General features: G+C 49.7%; 1 protein-coding gene across 4 annotated transcripts in view; it reads right to left on the bottom strand.

Moving 5' to 3' along the window:
• The window catches only part of SLIT3 (slit guidance ligand 3), a 641,659-nt gene that overhangs the window by 13,967 nt on the left and 607,832 nt on the right, over positions 1-19,860 (bottom strand). For all 4 annotated transcript variants that reach the window (XM_025387957.1, XM_025387956.1, XM_025387959.1 and 1 more), the window contains 5 exons: positions 17,459-17,598; positions 13,836-13,929; positions 8,258-8,395; positions 6,966-7,206; positions 5,256-5,386 (listed from right to left, as the gene is read on the bottom strand). In XM_025387957.1, coding sequence (XP_025243742.1) covers positions 5,256-5,386; positions 6,966-7,206; positions 8,258-8,395; positions 13,836-13,929; positions 17,459-17,598 — 744 coding nt within the window. The remainder of the gene's footprint in view (positions 1-5,255; positions 5,387-6,965; positions 7,207-8,257; positions 8,396-13,835; positions 13,930-17,458; positions 17,599-19,860) is intronic.

Here is a 19,860-nt window from a genome sequence, read left to right on the forward strand (position 1 = left end):
AAAATTAAATCTTAGCCTTTGAAAAAAAATAATGGGAAAATGGCTCTACTGTGACAAAAGTAGAGAAAAAAATGGAAAACACAGTAACAACCTAAGGTTCACGCTAAAAGAAATATAGTGGTCCCAAGCCCCAGTAATTAGTCTCCTGGAGAGATATCTAAGGATTTCAGGGCAGAGAAGGGGCTCTGAGGGTCTTCTTCCTTATTATCTGCCAGGCCAGACTGAACTGGTGCCAAGTGGGAGGTGGAGAGCTCTGGAGTTGTCAGGGCGGGGCTGGATGCATCCTGTCTGGAACTGGCATGACCACAGGCATTGGCCAGAGTGGCCTGTGGCCTTTTTGCCTTTGCTTTTATTTATTTCTTTTTGAGATCGGATCTTGTTCTCTCACCCAGGCTGCAGTGCAGTGGTGCAATCACAGCTCATTGCAGCCTTGACCTCCAGGGTTCAAGTGATCCTCCTGCCTCAGCCTCTCAAGTAGCTAGGACCATATGTGTATACTACTATGCTTGGGTAATTTTTTATTTTTTGCATAGGTGGAGTCTCACTGTGTTGCCCAGGATACTCTCAAACTCCTGGGCTCAGGCGATCCTCCTGCCTTGGCTTCCAAGAATGCTGGGGTTACAGGCATGAGCCACCATGCCTGGCTTTCTTTTGCTTTTAATAATAATGGTGGATACGTGTTAATCTCTTAGTAGAGGCCGGGCATTGTGCTACCCTATGCTAAGCAGTTCACTTGCATTCTTTTATTTAACCCTAACAACCCTCAGGAAGGAGGCACACTTTTTCCTCCATTTTTCAAATAAGAGACTTAAGGCTCAGAGACTTAAGGTGCTCAGGCTGAAGTCTTAAGGGACTTGAGGGAGGGAAGGTTTGTTATTCCTCTAGGTGCTGGTTGCTCTAACCTGAATGCTGAGTTGTGACCACTAGGTGGCGATAGAACCTCACAGTAACAAAGAGTTCCTGGGATTTCCGGTAGGCAGCAAGCAGAGACCTCAGGCCCTTGCAGCAACCCCCTACTCCTGTAGCACAGCCTACACTCTCTCTTGGCTCTGTCCTTCATGTCCCGGAGCCTGCACGGTGGAGAGCTGGTTTGGGTGGAAAACTGACCCAGATTTAAATCCTAGTTCTGCCACTCACTGGGCTTCTAACATGAGACTTCTCATGCCTAAAACAGGAGTGAGGATCCAATGAGACAAAGACCTTGGCGGTGGATAGGATTGTAGAAATCAAGACTCGGAGAGCACGCACTGCGTTGCATTCAAAGAGCACACCCACGCAGTGTTTTAAAGTGGCTAACATTCAAAAACTTAGATATCTAACATAGAAACCCCGCTAGTCCCGCTTCTCTTGATAATCTGCATTCCCACATGGCAGCGTCTGCTGGAGCTAAGGCCAGCCACTCCTCTGGATGGGGCTCCACCCTCCAGGCTACTGCAGCCCCCACCACTTCTTATGGGGACTACAGCCCATTTTCCCCATGTCTGTTACCTATGTGGCCATTTGGCCTTGCTGGCACGTGAGTCTGGCCTTCTCACAAGTCTCAGTGCCAAGGAATAGTGAAGTCTATCCCCATTCTGGGGCAAGGAGGGCTCAGGTGGGCTTTTCTGTATATTTGCCCTGGGGCCTGGAATAGAATCTTCATGTTCCCTTGTCACCATTTGTGATTATGGCTGTGCAGATGAATAACATTGGGCATGGACAGAATGGAGACCATGGAATCTAGCCTGCAGGTCCCTGCTGGGAACCCAGGCTGCCGTCCTCACTCTGAAGCTGGTTAGTGGGCCTTAGTGGGCCAAAAGCTGCCTACTCCCCTGATTAGAACAGCTTTGGTTGGGCTCCCTGGCTCTGGCCCTGAGGCCAAGGTGGCCTTCCTGGGTGACTAGAGGTTATTGCACTGATGCTGAGGAAGAGATCTCATTTTTTGTGGCTGGACTGGCCTCCTGGTCCCCTCAGTTGCCGGTCAGCTCAGCCCGTGCCCTCCATTAACCCCAGCCCTCCCATGTGACTTCCATGCAGGCTGATGGGGCCTCCTCCTCCCCAGGGCTTCCTCGCGGCTCAGCCTGAGAAAATGCTTTTGAGGCACAGGTCATGTCTCAGCTCAAACACCAGCTCCTCCTCCAAGGTCCTCCAAGCAAAAATATTTGCTCCTGGGGGGCACAGTGGCTCACGCCTGTAAACCCAGCACTTTGGGAGGCCAAGGTGGGCAGACTGCTTCAGCCCAGGAGTTCAAGACTAGCCTGAGCAACATGACAAAACCCTGTCTCTTCCAGAAAAAAAAAAACAAAAATTAGATGTTGTGATGCACACCTGTAGTCCCAGCTACTCAGGAGGCTGAGGGAGGAGGATCACTTGAGGCTGGGAGGTGGAGGTTGCAGGGAGCTGTGATCATGCCACTGCACTCCAACCTGGGTGACACAGTGAGACACTGTCTCCAAAAAAACCCAAAAAACAAAAAAAAATCTTTGCTTCATCCTTGGTGTTCCTGTATGACCCCAGGGTCCCCAGTGAGCATGAGCTGATTCTGCTGTGCAGCCACTGCTTGTTGATATGTGTGTCTTCCTCCCTGGACTGTGTGTGTTTAGCTCTGTGGCCCCTGCACTTTACCTAGCCCAGGGTCTGGCCCAAACGTGGGGCCTGACAGATGTGGAATGAGTGAGAGTGTACTACTGGGAACAGAAACAGGGCTGCCTCAGGGAAAATGTTCGGAAGCAAAACCATTTTAATATGGAATTGCTAGAGCCTTGGGACCCTGAGTATTGTAAACTGAATGAAGGATACTAAAGATCTGTTACAGGCTCAGCATGAAGATCTAGGCCAGGAGTGCCAGGGCATCCTTAGCTGGGTTTCCCCATGGCTAAGACAGAGCCTGGTGTCTCTCCAAGGCCACCTACCTGCTCCAACTCACGGCTCCCTGACAGCAGCTTCTGGACAGCAACTCTCTGACCTTCCATTTCATAACTCAGCACAGTGCTGCGACACTCCTACCAGCCACACCAGCCCTTTACCAAATCACCAGCCCTGACGGCTAATGTTAGCAGAGGGCAAAGGCTGGGCTCTGCTTGGGAAGGCCCCCAGCTCAGGGCAGGGCTCAGCTGCTTCTGGAAGCCTGGCTTTAACCTTCTGTCCTTGACATGTCTGTGTAAAGCCTTAATTTGCCAAACACTTCCTCCAGTGTTGTTTCAACCCTCAGTGACTACCCTAAGAGGTATATCCTGCTATTGCTCACATTACAAATGGGAAGGGGGAGGGGGGGGAAACTGAGGCACAAAGAGGCTGAATCACTTGTTCACATTTGGATTTATGCAATAGCAAATGCTTCACAGGCTGCCCTGGCCCTGCCTCTTTGGCTCTCTGTCCTCGCCACTTGGCCAGGACCCATGGCTCTAGGGACACAGATGTTAGGCGGTCCAGGCTCTAGGGAGACCACCAGGGTGAGCTCTTTCTTCTGGTGTCCACTGTGCCCAACTGTCCTAACCTGCCTGGTCTTTATCCACCTTCCACCGGGAGCCTCCTGCTCTGGTCAACACCCTTTTCCTTGCCCCTCGTCTGTCTTTGCCGACCTCCCGGCATGGCTCGTCCACCTGTTCTCTCTGCCCTCACAAGTTCTTCCCTTTCTTCAAGGCCCAACTCAGACCGCTCCTTCTGCAGGAAGATTTCCTGTGGAAACTGGTGTTTCTTAGACGTGTGCATTAGAATCACCTGGAAGGCTCTCTGAAGCACAGGTGTGTTGGGGCCAAGCCCTAGGGTTTTGGATTCAGTAGTTCTGGGGTAGAGCCTGAAAGTGTGTATTTCTATCATGTCCGCAGTTAATGCCGGTGCTGCTGCCTCGGGGACCACACTTTGAGAACCACTGGTTTTAACCAATGGCTTTCCAATTGGGTTTGTTGGATCATTTATCAGGGGCCTTGACAACAGCGTGTGTGGAGGGGGATCTTTGCTTCAACCCTGCAGGGTGGTTTTGCTTCTCAGTATTTGTGATTCTTAAGTTCAATATAAGATTTTAATGGAAGAAAAGATTTAGTTAGCAGGGAAAATAAAATGTCTGAAAGTTGCAGCTCTTCACTAATCCCTATGAAATGTGCTCTTGCCTCTGACGGGACAGTGTGGCCTCTCTTTTGTACTGTGTCTTCCCTAAGGTTTGGCTCTCCTTCTACTGGTAGTTTCACATGATTTTAGGTGTCACACAGACATTTTTAACTTTTAGTAGTCATTCTTATAACTATTATAAAAATATAACTAAAATAATTTTTATTGTAATATTTAGTATTTATTTTACTGAGAAGCGGAAAAAAATCTAACATATCCAACTAGCATGTCTGTGATTCCCCAGATGATCATTCCTTAAGGAGCAGCTATATGCAAAAAGTGAGCAGTTGGCCGGGTGCAGTGGCTCACACCTGTAATCCCAGCACTTTGGGAGGCTGAGGTGGGTGGATCACCTGAGGTCAGGAGTTCAAGAGCAGCCTGGCCAACATGGTGAAACCCCATCTCTACTAAAAATAGAAAAATTAGCCAGGCATGGTGGCATGAATCTGTAATTAATTCTAGTTACTAGGGAGGCTGAGGCAGGAGAATCGCTTGAATCTGGGAGACAGAGGTTGCAGTGAGCCGAGATTGCTCCGTTGCACTCCAGCCTGGGCAAGAGAACAAGACTCCATCTCAAAAAAAAAAAAAAAAAAAAAAAGTGAGCAGTTGCAAGTTGCTGTAAGGCAGCACATCTGAAGTGAAAGTCCAGCTGCCACACCTGTCACACACAAGCCAGGGTGGCTGCTGGAGAGGCTGAAGTTTAGGAAAAGCTGCCCTTCAGAACGGTTTGAAAGTCACCTAAGGGGTGGCCCTGCTCCCTCAGTGCCCTTGAGTTTCTTCCCCTTGAGTTGCATGCTAATTGTCCCCTGTTGTCTTTCTTAAACTAATGAAAGATTAAGATGACATTTCGAAAAGGGCACCTCATTAAGCAGCCTTGTCCCCACTGCAGTGCGCACTCCCGCACAGTAGCTAGCTGCCTGTTTATCTTATGGTGATGAGGTGTCACCTCTCCTCCGCGGGCCTGCCTTCCTCTGCCTCTTCCTCTGACACGCCTTTCTCCCTCCCACCTGCCACTCCGTGACGAGGAAGTGTGTGTGCGCGCAAGTGCATGGTAGGGGCGGGGAGAAGGGACACCCGAGTTCTCCTGAATCCCCCTTCTGAGTTGCAGGCCCAGAGGCAGAAGGATGCGGGGGAACACACAGTGGGTCAGGAAGGAAAGAGGCTCTTACCTGTACACTGTGGTTGGAGGGGAACTCAGGCTGTCATAGACCAGCCGCACGTGACCCTGGTACAGCTCCAGTGCCAGGGGGTCATTGTCTCCTTTGTAGAGAAGGATGCCGTTGTCCTTGTCAGTGGCCACCTGCAGAAAGCAGCCAGGGTGTTAGTAAGGGCTTACCTGAGACTGAACCTCCCCTGCCCATCTCACAGAGCCCTCTTCCAGGCAGCAGCTTCTGAATCTGTGCTGCGTCTAAATTCACGTGCATCTTTCCTCCTCCGTCTAGTCAGTAAATCCCCAGAAGGTAAGGCCTCGACTTACACCTCAGCAAGTGCTGACTGAGCAAACCAGTTCAACACATTTTTACTGAGTGCCTACTGTGCACCACTATGTTCATATATTTATGTATGTCAGGAGGCCCCAACTCTAATCTGCCCTCTCCCTCTGGTGCATAACGTGATCCCGCCCAAGTTTAGGCCCTTCTTTGGTTTCTCTGTATAAAGTAGAATAATAAGGCTTTTTTTTGTTGTTGTTATTTTTGTTTTTGAGGCGGAATCTTGGCCCAGGCTAGAGTGCAATGGCACAGTCTTGGCTCACCGCAGTCTCTGCTTCCTGGGTTTAAGCATTTCTAGTGCCTCAGTCTCCTGAGTAGCTGGGACTACAGGTGCATACCACCATACCCTGCTAATTTTTGTATTTTTAGTAGAGACGGGATTTCACCATGTTGACCAGGCTGGTCTTGAACTCCCAACCTAAAGTGATTCACCTGCCTTGGCCTCCCAAAGCACTGGGATTACAGGCATGAGCCACTGCGCCTGGCTAATAAGAGTTATAAAGAAAATGCTAACAATGATAATTAATTCAGTGTTTGCTAGGAACCGGGCACTATGCTAAGAGTTATCTAGGGAATTAAAAAAGAAAATTCCAGTGTCTAGATTTTACCCCAGACCTTGCGGGTGGGGCCCAGGCAAAGATAATTTTATTATTTATTTATTTATTTTTTTGAGACAGAGTCCTGCCCTGTTGCCCAGGCTGGAGTAGAGTGGCATGACCTCGGCTTACTGCAACCTCTGCCTCCCAGGTTCAAGTGATTCTCATGTCTCAGCCTCCCAATAGCTGGGGTTACAGGCATGCACCACCATGCCCTGCTAATTTTTGTATTTTTAGTAGGACTAGGTTTCACCACGTTGACCAGTTTGGTCTCGAACTCCTGACCTCAAGTGATCTACCAGTCTCAGCCTCTCTAAGTGTTGGGATTACAGGCGTGAACCACTACACCTGGCCAAAGATAATTTAAGAAGTTCTCGAGGTGATTCTAAAGTATTGCCAAGGCTGAAATTTGCTGGTTTCAGAAGTTGCACTCATAGCCAGTCACCCGGAATGAGATTCTTGGATTAGTGGATGGGCCTCAGACAAGGGGTTTGGTCTGTCTTGAACTGAATCCCAATTCCACAGCACAGTGTCTGGCGTACAATAGTTGAATGCATATTTTCTGGAGGATTGAGTGAATGAGGCTGGAAGTGGGGGCTGCAGTTTGCAGCAAGAGCTGGTCAGGAGTTATCTATAGAACTCTCTGGATGAGTTGGTCCAGGTGTCCTCAAGCTGAGTGTGGTCCCTGATGGTGCTTTACTGCTAAGATGGGGCATTCCAGCAATTTTCTGAACAAATCAGAGCTTGGGGGCATGTTAAGGTCCTTCCAAGGGCAGGGCAGGGTGGGACACACCTGTAGGGAGATGTTGGCCTGGGGTCGGACCTTGGCGGACGCCAGTTCCACGTAGGAGTCCTTGCCCACGAAGTTGACGGTGATGAGCTTCTCGCATCTGGGGCCGGCGAAGCCTGGTGGGCAGCGGCAGGTGGGCTCCTGCTGCACCACGATGCACTGGGCCCCGTTCTGGCACTCATATTGGTCGCACGGGCTGGTCTGCAGCAGGACCATGGGTGGGGGGTGCTCGCAGAAGGGTCCACTGGAAGGCGGGAGAGAATGGGGAGGGAGATAGGAGAATGGCCGAGAGGAGACAATCACAGTTACTTAAGCCAAAGAACCTCAGGCAGAGAGGTAGAGTGAGATGGAAAATGACACTAGTTCTAGGGGCTAGTTTCAGCCCTGCCACTAACTGGGGCAAGACCTTTTCCTTCTCTAAGTCCCCCATTTCCCATTTTTAAGAGAGTTGGGGTAGCCATGGTGGCATGAGCCTGTAATCCCAGTTACAGGGGCAGATTGCTTGAGCACAGGAGTGCGAGTTCAGCCTGCAGAACAGAGCAAGACTCCGGCTCCAAGAAATAAAATCATGGAGTTGGACTACAGTAGAGGTCCCTAAATTTCAGTGTCATCAGAATTGCCTGGGGGTGATTTCTTAAAAGAGCACATTCCCACCCTTGGAAAGATGAATGAACAAACAAAATGTGGCTTATCCGTCTGATGGAACATTGTTCAGCAGTAAAAACAAAGGGAATTCTGACATACCCGACAGCATGGATGAATCTTGAGAACATGATATACAAAGTGAAATAAGCCCAATAAAGGACAAATGCTGTGTGTGGCCATTTAGATAAAGCATCTAGAGTAGCCAAATTCATAGCAACAGAAGTAGAATAGAGGTTACCACTGAGGAACCATCATGTTTATTCTCCAGCCTAGAAAGAAGATTCTGGTCAGTATGGCCATGTGGCTACCTCCACCCTGCAAGCTGGGCTTCAAGATGGTGGCATCTTCCATTAGTTAGAATCCTATCCAAGCATGACATTACATGAGCTGAACCTAAGCCCGTCTTTCACGTGGAGTTGCCACAAGTAGCTCTTCTCCCATCTACAATGTGGGATCACCAATACCTGCTCTATTTCCCTCATGTGGACATGTAAGGACTGCAAAGGTGTCAGGGGAATAAAGGCATCACCCAGAACAAGGGCTACGGCCACCTGGGCCTGAGTCTCCACCCTGGCCACCTTAGCCAGTCAGCCCCAGCCCCTGCCACCTGGCCCAGGCTGCCTCTTTCCTGAGGTGCCCTCTTGCCTTACCTGAAGCCCTGGGGGCAGGTGCATGTATAGCCATTGATTGTGTCCATGCACTGGGCCCCGTGGCGGCACTTGTGGGCCACACAGTCATCATTGTCTGTCTCACAGAGCTTCCCGCTGTAGCCAGGGACACACTCGCACCTGGAACACAGGCAGAGGCAAGGCTGTTCCTCAAGGCAGGGCCAGCTTCCAGGCAGTCACTCTCCAGCCCCCCTCAGCAGATGACCGCTCCCCATCTCTTCTATCTACCCAAGTTCCTTTGGGATCTGCAAAGCCTGGCCCCACAGCAGGTTTCCCTGGTGGCCCATGGCCTTTGTTCCATTCATGGTGGGGTGAGTCTTGTGTTCCAGAGCTAGGGTGAGGAACACAGGGGTGGACTCATCCAGCTTTTGGCTTGGATCTGCCACTTCCTACATGAAACTGATGTTCAGTTTGGTCCTTCCTTTGGGTCAGGCACTGTGCTATGCCCCTTTCACTGAGTTCTCATTGAGGCCTCCCAGGACCCTGTAAGGGAGGGTCTACCATACTCCATCGTAAGGAAGAAACCAGAGGGCAGAGAGAAAGCCTTCAGGCTTTGCAGAAGGCAAGAACCTGCAGGCACTTCCCTGAGGATTCCCATACCCCCATCAAGTGATAATACTTAGTTTACACTTGCGTGTCAGAAACTGTTCTAAGTGGATCAGTCACTCATTACCTCTCTGTGTTTCAGTTTCTTCATCTTTAAATGCAATTGATAAATAACTCCACCTCTTATGGTTGCTTTAAAAATGATATATGCTTTGTGTAGTGCATTAAACACTAAGTAAATATTCAACATGACATGTAGAAGATGATGTGATACTGTTTGCACTCTGAGATTCAAACCAGGATGAGAAAGGCAAAAATCTCTTCTGCCTTAATAAATGGCTCATATTACCTGGGCAAGAGGATGGGAACACCTGCTCCACCCCAGGCCCTGCACACCAATCTGGCCCTTCCTAAAAGAGTGGTGTGTCAGCAATTCCATTATCGCCCCTTCTAGACAAGGTTTAAAACCTGGCCAGAGGAAGCCACCTTGGCTAAAACCTGGTCTCCTTGAGTGTGGAGAAACACACCTGAAGGCACCGAGGGGCTGAGTCACAGAGGCTTAGGTGCACCCACAGGCACATATAAGCAAATGATTACTGGCGCTTCTGCCTTCTGCAAAGCCTGTGTACCTTTGTGGGCCTAACAGCTGAATTCTAGTGGGCAGAGTAAAAATAATAGCCGCAACCTATCCAAGTCAGAGGCGGCAGCGGCGGCATGGCAGAAGGAGGCGACACAGGCAGGGAGGTGAGGGCGGAGGGAGCGAGCTCTCTGAACTCTTAGGCTATCTGAAAAGCAGCCCCACGGGAGAATCAGGGCAAAGGGATGGCCCTCCCTCATCCCTCTCCTCCCTCTCCTCTTTAGGAATGGATAGAAGTGGGGTGGAATCCACACGTGGCAACCCCACTGACATCGTTGGGGTTGGCAGAGCATGATGCAGGCTGTAGGTTCATAGCTAGGTAAGACACAGAGCGGGTGACGTGTCCTTGACTGGAACAAGTTCCAGAAACTGAGGACTTATGGGCCTATGCTCAAAAATTGAAATCCGCTAAGATCTGACCAATTCATCTTTACTTGACTGGCAAATTTGAAATACGTAACCTATTGCCGCACTAGAAGTACACACTTACATGTTCAACCAGAGTCTTTTAAGGAAACACATTGAGAATGCCTTCGAGGGGCATGTGCTCAATATAGCACCATGTATACTTCTGCTACTGTGTTAAACTTGGCCCAGGTAGGCATCCGTGTGTCTCCTGAATTCTAAAAAGTAGTCGCAGAGCAACTTAAGCTATTTGACTTTCTGCAAGGCAACGATAGCTGGCCAATACTTACAGGATAAAATCCAATATTTTAAGCCTGGACTTCGAGGCTACTGGTGAGGTCTTTATTAGGAATTAGGGAAGCTATTCTCACTCTCAGACTAAGCAGTGGAGGTCTGGAGGCAAATGTGTTAACCTCCTTCTTCTTTTAAAATGCTGCAGCCCTCTCCATACCAGCAAGTCTCAAACTTTAATGAGCATACAAAACACCCAGGGATCTTGTTAAAATGTGTCTTCCGATTCAGGGAGTCTGGGTGGGGCCTGGGAACTAGCATTCCTAACAAACGCCCATGTGATGCTGATCCTGCCGGTTCCAGAACCTCTGGTAGCAAGGACCTATATAATATTTCTCCATCAACTAAACAGAGGCAGCTGGTGCTATAACCTGCATTCCCTATTGTTCTCAAATGCTTGCCTTTATCTTTCTTCCAGTTAAAGTTTATGCATTTTAATATGTGTTGGGTCTATTGATTCTGCACAAGGGGGAGTAACCGAGTGCTGTCCTTGGTTCCAGGACATCTTGAGTCTCTGGATTTAGCTGAGAAATCAGTCAGGCCCAGACTGATTCACAGCCCCACCCCTTTATATGTGTGTGCAAAGGTGGCTTATGTCACCTCAGTGAGCCTCATAAAATGTGAATGAGTTTCTACGTTCTAAGATTGTTGGATGTCGGATAATACACCTTGCCTGACAAATAATAAGTTAGCAGTACATGCTAGTCATTGTGATCTTTCTTTTGGCTATTGTTATTTTCAGTATTATGGACAGGTAGTATCTGCCCTTCATTGAGACCTCATTGAGGGAGGGAATGTACAAGGAGAACTCCAAGGATAAACATCGTCACACTTGGGCAAAGGTCACCCTGACCGCGTATCTCTTTGGCTAATATCCCCATAGGCTGCCATAGGATATGAGCTGTTTGGTGATGGGAGATAAGGGAGATAAAATGATAAAATGTTGCACTGGAAGAATTTTTGATTTAAACACATTTTAATGAAAACCTAACATTATTGAGCTGGCCTGTAGACCTTCTCAAGATAATGACATCACATATAAATACAATATCTCAAGATTATGAAAGCTAGACTGATTTTGTTCTTTCCTATATTGTCCTAGAACTCAAGGGACTTTGGTTACAATAGAGGTTTCTAGGAATAAGTTCTGGGATCATAAAAACCTGGCAGTGTTAGCTCTCCAGCACTCCAACCCCACACCTGCACCCTTGACCACGTCTTTTTTTTTTTTTGAGACAGAGTCTTGCTCTGTCAGCCAGGCTGGAGTGCAGTGGTGCGATCTCCGCTCACTGCAACCCCTGCTTCCTGGGTTCAAGCGATTCTCCTACCTCAGCCTCCTGAGTAGCTGGGATTACAGGTGTGCGCCACCACACCTGGCTAATATTTGTATCTTCAGTAGAGACGGGGTTTCACCATGTTGACCAGCATAGCCCCTAGACCACTTCTGACCAGTGCTGGTGCAAGCCTGTGTCCTCTGAGCTTGCTGTCCACTCAACCAAGAGGCAATGTATCTCCTCTCCATGGGCAGATCCTCATTCCCTGCCCCTTCCCGGGCATGCCCAAAGCACTCTGCTTGCCAGCCTGGCCTGCTCTGCTTTGGGTTCACATTTGCATTTACACGTCTCTTCCCACCCCTTGCCCCTTCATTCTTCCCTGTCCCCTCACAGTATCCCATACTTGGTTAAAGATCAGCAGTAAACTGAAGTCAAATCCGGGGGTGGAAGTAGACGGGGAGGTCCTGTGAGGCATCTCTCACCCTTGTACTCAGGTAACTCGACCGCCTAAAAGTCCCACCTGGCATATCTGAGGGGGCACAGGGCAGATGAGGTAGGTAGGAATGGGGTAGACACATGGAAGGGCTGAAGCTTCATTTGGTCTCATTGAGCAAAACCAGAGCCTCTTGGCATTTTCCCTGGTGATGTGCTCTAGGACTGTGAGGTGAAAATAGAAAAGGGAGACACAAGAAAAGACATGCTCATGTCTGCCTCTCACCCTTCCTTACTCGCTTCTTCTTCCCCCAGTGGGGCCATTCTTCCTTCTCTCAACCCATCCAAATTCCACCCACATTCTGCTCCTAAAGGGGTGGGGCTGCTTCTCTCCTCCAGCAGGCTCTTCCTTCCTTACAGCCCCAGCAACACAGCCAGAATCGTGGGGCCTAGAACTTTCTTCTTTGCTAAATATTTACTCAGTGTCAAATCTTCCTCCCCTAGGTCCATGGCAAGGGCCTTGAGGAGAGGAATTAAAACCATCTTCCAATCCCCACTACACTGCACACAATCAAGATCTGTGGACTGATGGGTGGGCTGGGGAGCAACAACTAGAACTCCTGCTTCTTAGATTCTAAGATTCTAAGAGCTTACAAGTTCAAGTTTCAGGGATTCTCTAATTCTAAATTTCTAAGATTCTGTGATTGGACTTTCTGAGATCTTAGGATTCCCTGAAGTCCTAAGTTCTGCTGTTTAGACTCATAGTTGCAAACACCCCCAGAGTCTGAGAACTCTCTGCCCTGTGACTGAGAACAGCACAGACTGTGGGTGACGACAGCTCCTGGACCCATCGAGACCTAGAGCATGAGCTTCTGCCCCCCAGAGGCTGGAGATGCCATGGTGGGCATTCTCCTTAAAGACTTATCAGCACAGGCATGGAGCTCTGGGCCCAGGGCCCTCATCCCTAGGGGAGGCTCTGTAAGGTCATTTATGGGGTCTGCTAAGGGAACATCCTGGGGTCTCTCCAGTTGCCCTGGACTGCCTGTTTCCCAAAACTCTGACTCCTTGGTGCTAGCGGCTTCCCTCTGGTGTTAGACACAGATTGCTGGGGAGAAGAAGGAGGCAGCTGTGTGTAGAAGGCAGCACTGGAGTCGGGAAGAATGTTTTTGGCCACAGAGTTCTGGGATCTCCCTCTTGATGTCAGAAAACCCCCAGTCTCAAGGGTCTCACGATCTTCTCCAGAAGAGGCAGTGGCAAAAGTTTTCATGAAGGAAGGTGAAAGGAAGAGGTGAGTACAGGGCCTGGGAGGGATTTCCAGGGGTGCCATTGGATCCTCAGCCTCAAGAGCTGGATGGCTTTCTCCTGGGGCAGCCTCTCCATCCACCCTGAGGGCCGCTCACATGCTCCCCTGACTCCTATTGGCTCTGCTGCTTGCCATGGAGACAGCTCCGCCAGTGGCCATGCTGCTGGACCATAGTGCTCCTGCCCCCTTCCCCTGCAACAGGTGCATAAGCTGAAAAACTTGCTGTAGACTGGAGGGGCAGCATACTGCGAAGGCCGCACACGGAGAAGGTGACCAAATACGCTTTAGACTCTGCTTCCCCAGTGGAACTGCTCTACTTCTTTAGCTCTGGGAAGGAGGGATATGCTGAGAGCACTGGGACGTTGGTGGGAGAGGAGAGGCAAGGAAGAAGGTGCAGGGAAGAGAAAGAGTGGATCTTTCTCTGTCTCTGTCTCTCTCTTTCCCTACCTACCTGTCTATCTACAGAGACTTAGAGACACCCACAGAGAGACAGAGGCACGCACAGGGAAACAGAGACTGAGAGAATTAGATCATGGCTGAATCAGAGACACAGAGAAGCACATGACACAGAGAGAGAGAGCATGCAGAGAGACCAGAGACTGCCTAAAACCTAGACTGTTAGAGGCAGAGTTTTCGTGGACTCTGTGCTGGGGGCACGAAGCCAGGTCTTACCTGAATCCTTTGTCCAGGGGGATGCACTTGGCCTCATGCTGACAGAGGTTCAGCTCAGGCACACAGTGGTCGATCACCTCGTCGCAGAGCTCACCTGGCACGGATGGGGGAGATAGCTCAAGCCTCAGGCAGGGTAGGCATACCCTGGCCAGAAGATCAGAGTATTGGGGGGGATATCCTGGCCAGAAGATCAGACTCATCCAGCCCCTGGTCAGGTGGGCATGGACGTCAGGAGTCCTACCTTCTCACTCCTTGTGTATCCTCCTGCACCTCTGCCTTGGTTTCTTTGGCAGTGACCATGGGAAGATTCCAGGTGTCCTCCTGGACACTGTCCTAGCATCACCATTTGGCTGTTTTACTTGATCTTTCAAGGGCAGGGGCAGGTGCAGCTGAGAGCACAGGATGCCTGGTCCTGACTTTGGGCCATGCTTATTCATTTGTTTTTTTTCATTCCACACTTATTTACTGAGCACCTCCTGTGCGGCAGGCCCTGTGCCAGGTGCTGGAGACACAACAGTGGCCAGGTCCTGTCCTACCCACAGCTTATTTGGGAAGGGCTACAAACAAGCAGGCAATTACAACACAGACTTGTAGGTGTGAACAGAAGGGCAAACTTTGTGGAAGCACAAGGGGGACCCATAGCCTCCCCCAGGAGGTCAGAGGAGGCTTTAGAGACACAGACAAGGCTTAGCAGCCCCCTTCACCTGTTATAGATAAGTAAGCCCCTTGGATTTTTCAGGGAAGGAAGTATGAAAGGAATTTGAAGTTCTGGTCTCTAGACACATTGCCTTTGAAGTCTGCAGTGCTACAAAATACCTAATGGATCATAAATACCCAGGGATGGCCCTTGCAGATAAGCCCTGAAAAGCTTACACCACCTGCAAATGTGTTTTAAGAATGTGGGGGAGGGTGGTAAGACAGAACAGCAGCTCCCAAGCAACACCAGCTTTTAAGATCTGAGTTTTGGGTTTCCTCAAATTCCACTTGGTCAAGCCAGATGGAGAGTGATCTAAGAGAGGGAAAGGTCTAACCATGAACGTTCTCTCCAGGAGTAGAGTGGGAGCAGGGCGGGCTCCTGCTCCCAGGGTGTAGGCAGGTAGGTCCGGAGGGCTGGCTGCAGAGTAATGAATAACAGACAGCCCCTAAGTCTGTTCTTTGCTGTGGGGGGGACAGGCTGACCCCAACCATGTCCTGGGAGGGAGCACTGAACACCTCCCTCTCCAAATTTTGCCTTCAGGGTCTCAAAACCACAGAGGGCACTGTGTTCCTGAGAAGCCTCCTCTTTCTTCCTTGTCATCTGGAGAGACCCAGAGAAGCAGACAAGCGTCTGTGTGGGACTTGCACATTTTCCGGGACAGAGCAAACCACCAAGCCTCATTCGGTACCTGGGTTTCCTGGGAATGAATTCTGGTTGACACTTCCTAGCTGCTTGACCTTGACGTTGGCAGTTGTGGACATTAAATAAGATTATACAAGCACTCACTGTCAGGACCAAAGTGCAACAAGACAGCAGTGCATCCTGGTCAACAGCAGACACCAGGTAGGCCTCAACTGAGGCAGGAAACCACTTCATCAATGCCTCCTCAGTGTCCTCCTGCTGCCCATCTGCCTGCTCGAAATTCAGTTCAAGCCCCTCCCCTGCCACGAAGCCTTTGTTAGAGCCCCACTGCCGTCTCCATTTTCACTACTGGGATTTCTGTCTTCTCTCTTCCGGCACTAAGCTGATTCTTCTTGACCAATGACTCTATACAGTGATTCTTCTCATGGACCAGAAGCCCCTGTGGTCTGAGGGCATACCTTAGACTTCTTGGTCTAAGTGTCTAATTTAGTAGTCTGTATACAGTAGGTGCACAGTAAGTGTTGCCTGTTGCTAATGCAACTCTTGGCTACAATTCCACTCAGAAGATGAAAGATGGAAGGGGAGGTAACCCCTCAGCAGTTTTCTTTCTTTTCTTTTCTTTTTTTTTTGAGACAGAGTTTTGTTCTGTCTCCCAGGCAGGAGTGCAGTGGCAGGATCTCAGCTCACTGCAACTTCCGCCTCCTGGATTCAAGAGATTCTCCTGCCTCAGCTTCCCGAGTAGCTGGGATTACAGGTGTCCACCACCATGCCCAGCTAATTTTTGTATTTTTAGTAGAGCTGGGGTTTCACCATGTTGGCTAGGCTGGTCTCGAACTCCTGATCTCAGGTGATCTGCCTGCCTTGGCCTCCCAAAGTGCTGGGATTACAGGCGTGAGCCACCACACCTGGCCCCCACAGCAGATTTCCATACACTTTCTCCCAGCACAGAAGCTTGTCTGGGGTCCTAGGAAGCCCAGGATTATTACAGCGAGTGGTTTTCTCACTTGGTGGTGGTACGTTCCTGCAGTTTCAAGAGTGTGCTTGGGGATACTGTCTGTTGGGCTGGAGGCCTGATAAAGGTATGGGCTATGAGGGATAATGGGAGCCATTTGGCTTCCTTCTCTGCCATCTTTAGGGATGCTTCTATTCATCTCTCACAGCTTCCCACCACCCACTTTACTCCTGACATAAAAGCCTGGTTCCAGTAGTCCAGGGCATGGGAGTCCCTGAGCTTCCCCCTCCTCATTTTCCTTGCCTTAGGCTGGTATTTCCTAAAAGTGCTTCTTGCAATGCAAGATCTCTGGGCTGGGAATAGTGTTCGAGGGTAGGGTAAAGGGGAAGCTCTGAGATCAAATATGTTTGGGAACTGCTGGGTTAAACAAACAGCTTTCTTTAAAGCAGGAATTTTCAGAACCTCTAATATGCTCATTTGTATCATGGTACACCAAGAAGAAGGTTATTATTATATGCAGTACTTCCCAAACTTCTTGTCTCATGGGGACTTTTCCTCAAATTCATGCAATTCCAGTCTGGGATATGCTACTTCTGGTTGATCTCATAACAAAGCGGGCTGTGTTTGCACCAAAATTGGTAGCATTTTGCTTCACAATCTAATGATATATTTAACTGCCCTTTTTAGGGGCTATTAATGTAGGAAAATAAAGGTATTGTGTTTGGGGCATGGGTGGGTGGAAAGATCTTCCTGAGGAATGATCTCTTGTGGGAGCCTTCCTGGATTCTCCAGCGTTAGGTTCCTCCTCTATGATCCCACACCCCCAGGGCTTATAGATGTTATGTTCTCTTTCTAATGAATCCACGCCTCTGTCCACCAGACTATAAACTTCTTATGAGAAGGAACTCTGTCTTGGTCATTTTTGTATCCCTAGCTCCCAGCTGAGTGCCTGGAAAATGTGGATTTCAAGAGACGGTTGACTAGACCTGAAGGAAGCATAAACACAATGCAAGCACCTCTCTGCCAGCCTCAACCACCACTGGGTCTACAGGGGCCCTAAAGGAGGGAAAGGCCAGCAATGAGATGAACAGAAGCTAAAGAGCCTGGGACTCTGTTTCAAGTGGGAAGGAGTAGTGATTTGCTGGTGGCTGGTGGTGGAGGAGACGGAGAAGCAAACAGGCCTTTGGGGAGCCCCTCCTGGCATAGCACGGTCTTGAGGTCCTAGTCTCTGTCCTCAGGCAGAGAGGAGGAGAGTCCCTGGAAGAAGTTAAGAAAATGGTATTCTAGCGACACCCCTCCACCCAGCCATACACACAATCATGAGATCCTTACCCGTGTAGTTAGGCGGGCAGACACACACGTAGTTGTTGATCCCATCCACGCAGGTGGCATTGTTTTCGCAGTCATTGTCCTCACAGTCATCTGGGTTGATCTCACACCGCTGCCCCTCAAAACCCAGAGGGCAGGAGCAGCTTTGGGATGTGTGGGGTGAGGAGCAGGGGAGTCAGGGGTCAGGGAGAGAGGTGGGTTGGAGTGGCAGAGAGGAAGAATGGGTGGGAAATACAATTAGTTTCTCCTTCAGATGAAGGTCTGAGAAAGCACTTTGGACACATGAGACCTTGGGGCCCTGAGCAGGAAGACCCTGAGGAGCCTAAAAGGTCATTTCATCCAACCCCATCTCTAGGCAATGTTCTGTCTCCCCTGGCCCATGCTGGCTGCCTCGCTCCAGGGCTACTGTCCGCCGACAAGGCCGGTGTCATCACTCCCCCAGCTGAAAGTGGTTTCCTGGATATGGCTTAAATTCTTCCAGCTGTCCTCCAAACCGCCCTTCCTTCAGCTCTGCTGAGGCACAATCTCTTTTGCAGGGAAAGAAAGACAGCATAATAAACATCCTCCTTTAAGTGATTTTTTTTTACTCGACGGCAGCCGTTCTATCTCAGGGTCAGGGGGTGGGCAGAACATAGTGGCCAAGGTCCCAGACTCTGCACCCGGGTTTCCTGGGAATGAATTCTAGTTGATACATTCTAGCTGCTTGACCTTGACCTGGGTGGTTGTGGAGATTGAATGAGATTATACAAGCAAAATGTTTAGAAGGGTACATAGCACATAGAAAATGCTCGGAACCCATTAGAGCAAGCTTTAGTTCTACACAAAATCACCCTACTTCCTTAACTGTTCCTCAGGGACGCCATTTCTCCCCATCATGTATTCCTGCTACTTCTGAGCCCCCCCCAGCTTCCGGGGGACGAAGGCTAGAGTGGGAGGATCCCTCTCCTGCCAACAGTGAGGCCTTCGGGTCAACTTGGCTTCAAACACTGTGGGCCAGCAAGATGCATTTCCTTCACTTGCCTCTACAGTATTACATCTCTTGGACAAAAACCTCAACTGCCTGCATCTCTGCCTGATCTTGGTCATATCCCCGGGACTGGGCATGCAAGATCAGTTAGAACAAATAAAGGCTGTGCCGAAGAGCTGGGGGTGGGGGGCGGAGTGAGCAGCTATTTGATTAAATAAATGCTGCAATGAATCTCGATCCTTCCTTGGCCTAACCCGTTTGTCAGGGATTCTCACTCCATCCACGAGTGTGCACTTCAGCTTCAGACCTGGAATTTCAGGTTCCAGAGATTACTCTGATTTGGGATTTAGCTAAAAAAAGTAAACTACACTCAGCTAACAGGCAGTGAATTTCAGTGGTCCTGGAATCCTCCTTAATTGGTCTCCTTTCTGTGACTGAAAACTATATCACATTTTCTACAAAAGGCCAGGGGCCTCTCGGGTCTCAGCTTTTGGGGTACAGCAAGATGACTAATTCCTTTTTCCTGTTAGGGACTCCGGGCACTCAGGAAAAAGGCTACTTCTTCAGAGCCAGACAGAGGGTAGGTTTCGGAAAGTCCTAAACCATGGTGTTGCCCGTTTGTTTTCCTAAAGACCAGTTACTTTGGCTCCCCCAGAGCCTTAGGGCTACCTGGCAGTGAGATATGGTGGCTGGTCAAGGAAAGAGAGGTTGCTAAAGGAGTGACGGGGTGGAAGGAGGCTGATGTCTCCCTGTCCTCATTGGAAACCTTGGAAAGCTGTCGAGGAGACTCCGGGAGCCATGAGTTGGTTGTGGGGATGAGAGCAGACCTCGTCTCCTGTGTTGGTCTTCTGTGTGGCCTACTCTGCCCGCCTTGGCTGTTCTTGTGAGCAGGCAATGCAGCAAGATTAGAGAAGCATGTGTATGAGGAGGCTGGTGATGCTGATGACTCAGATGTGTTATGGGTTGAATTGGGTTCCCCCCAAAAAGATATGTTGAAGTCCTAACCCCGAGTACATCAGAACGTGATCTTATTTGGAAATAGGATCTTTGCAGATGTGATGTTAAGTTGACGTCCTACTGAAAGAGTGTGGACCCCTAATCCAATATAACAGGTGTCTCTAAAAGCAGATGGCCATGGGAAGGCAGACACAGGGAGAGCACTCGTGACTATGCAGGCAGAGAGAGGGGTGCTGCAGCCACAAGCCAAAGAATGCCAAAGATTGCCAGGAACACCATAAGCCAGGGAGGGACAAGCAAGGACCCTCCCCTAGAGACTCAGAGGGAGCACGGCCCTGCTGACACCTTGATTTGGAACTTCTATCCTTCAGAACTGTGAGAGAGTAAATTTCTGGTGATAGAAGCCACCCAGTCTGTGGGTGTTATGGCAGCCCTAAGGAATTACTCTAGAATGGAAGAGGGGAGCAAAAGGGAGCTTCCT

The sequence above is a fragment of the Theropithecus gelada genome, chromosome 6 (genome assembly GCF_003255815.1).
Source record: "Theropithecus gelada isolate Dixy chromosome 6, Tgel_1.0, whole genome shotgun sequence".
Classification (NCBI taxonomy): domain Eukaryota; kingdom Metazoa; phylum Chordata; class Mammalia; order Primates; family Cercopithecidae; genus Theropithecus; species Theropithecus gelada.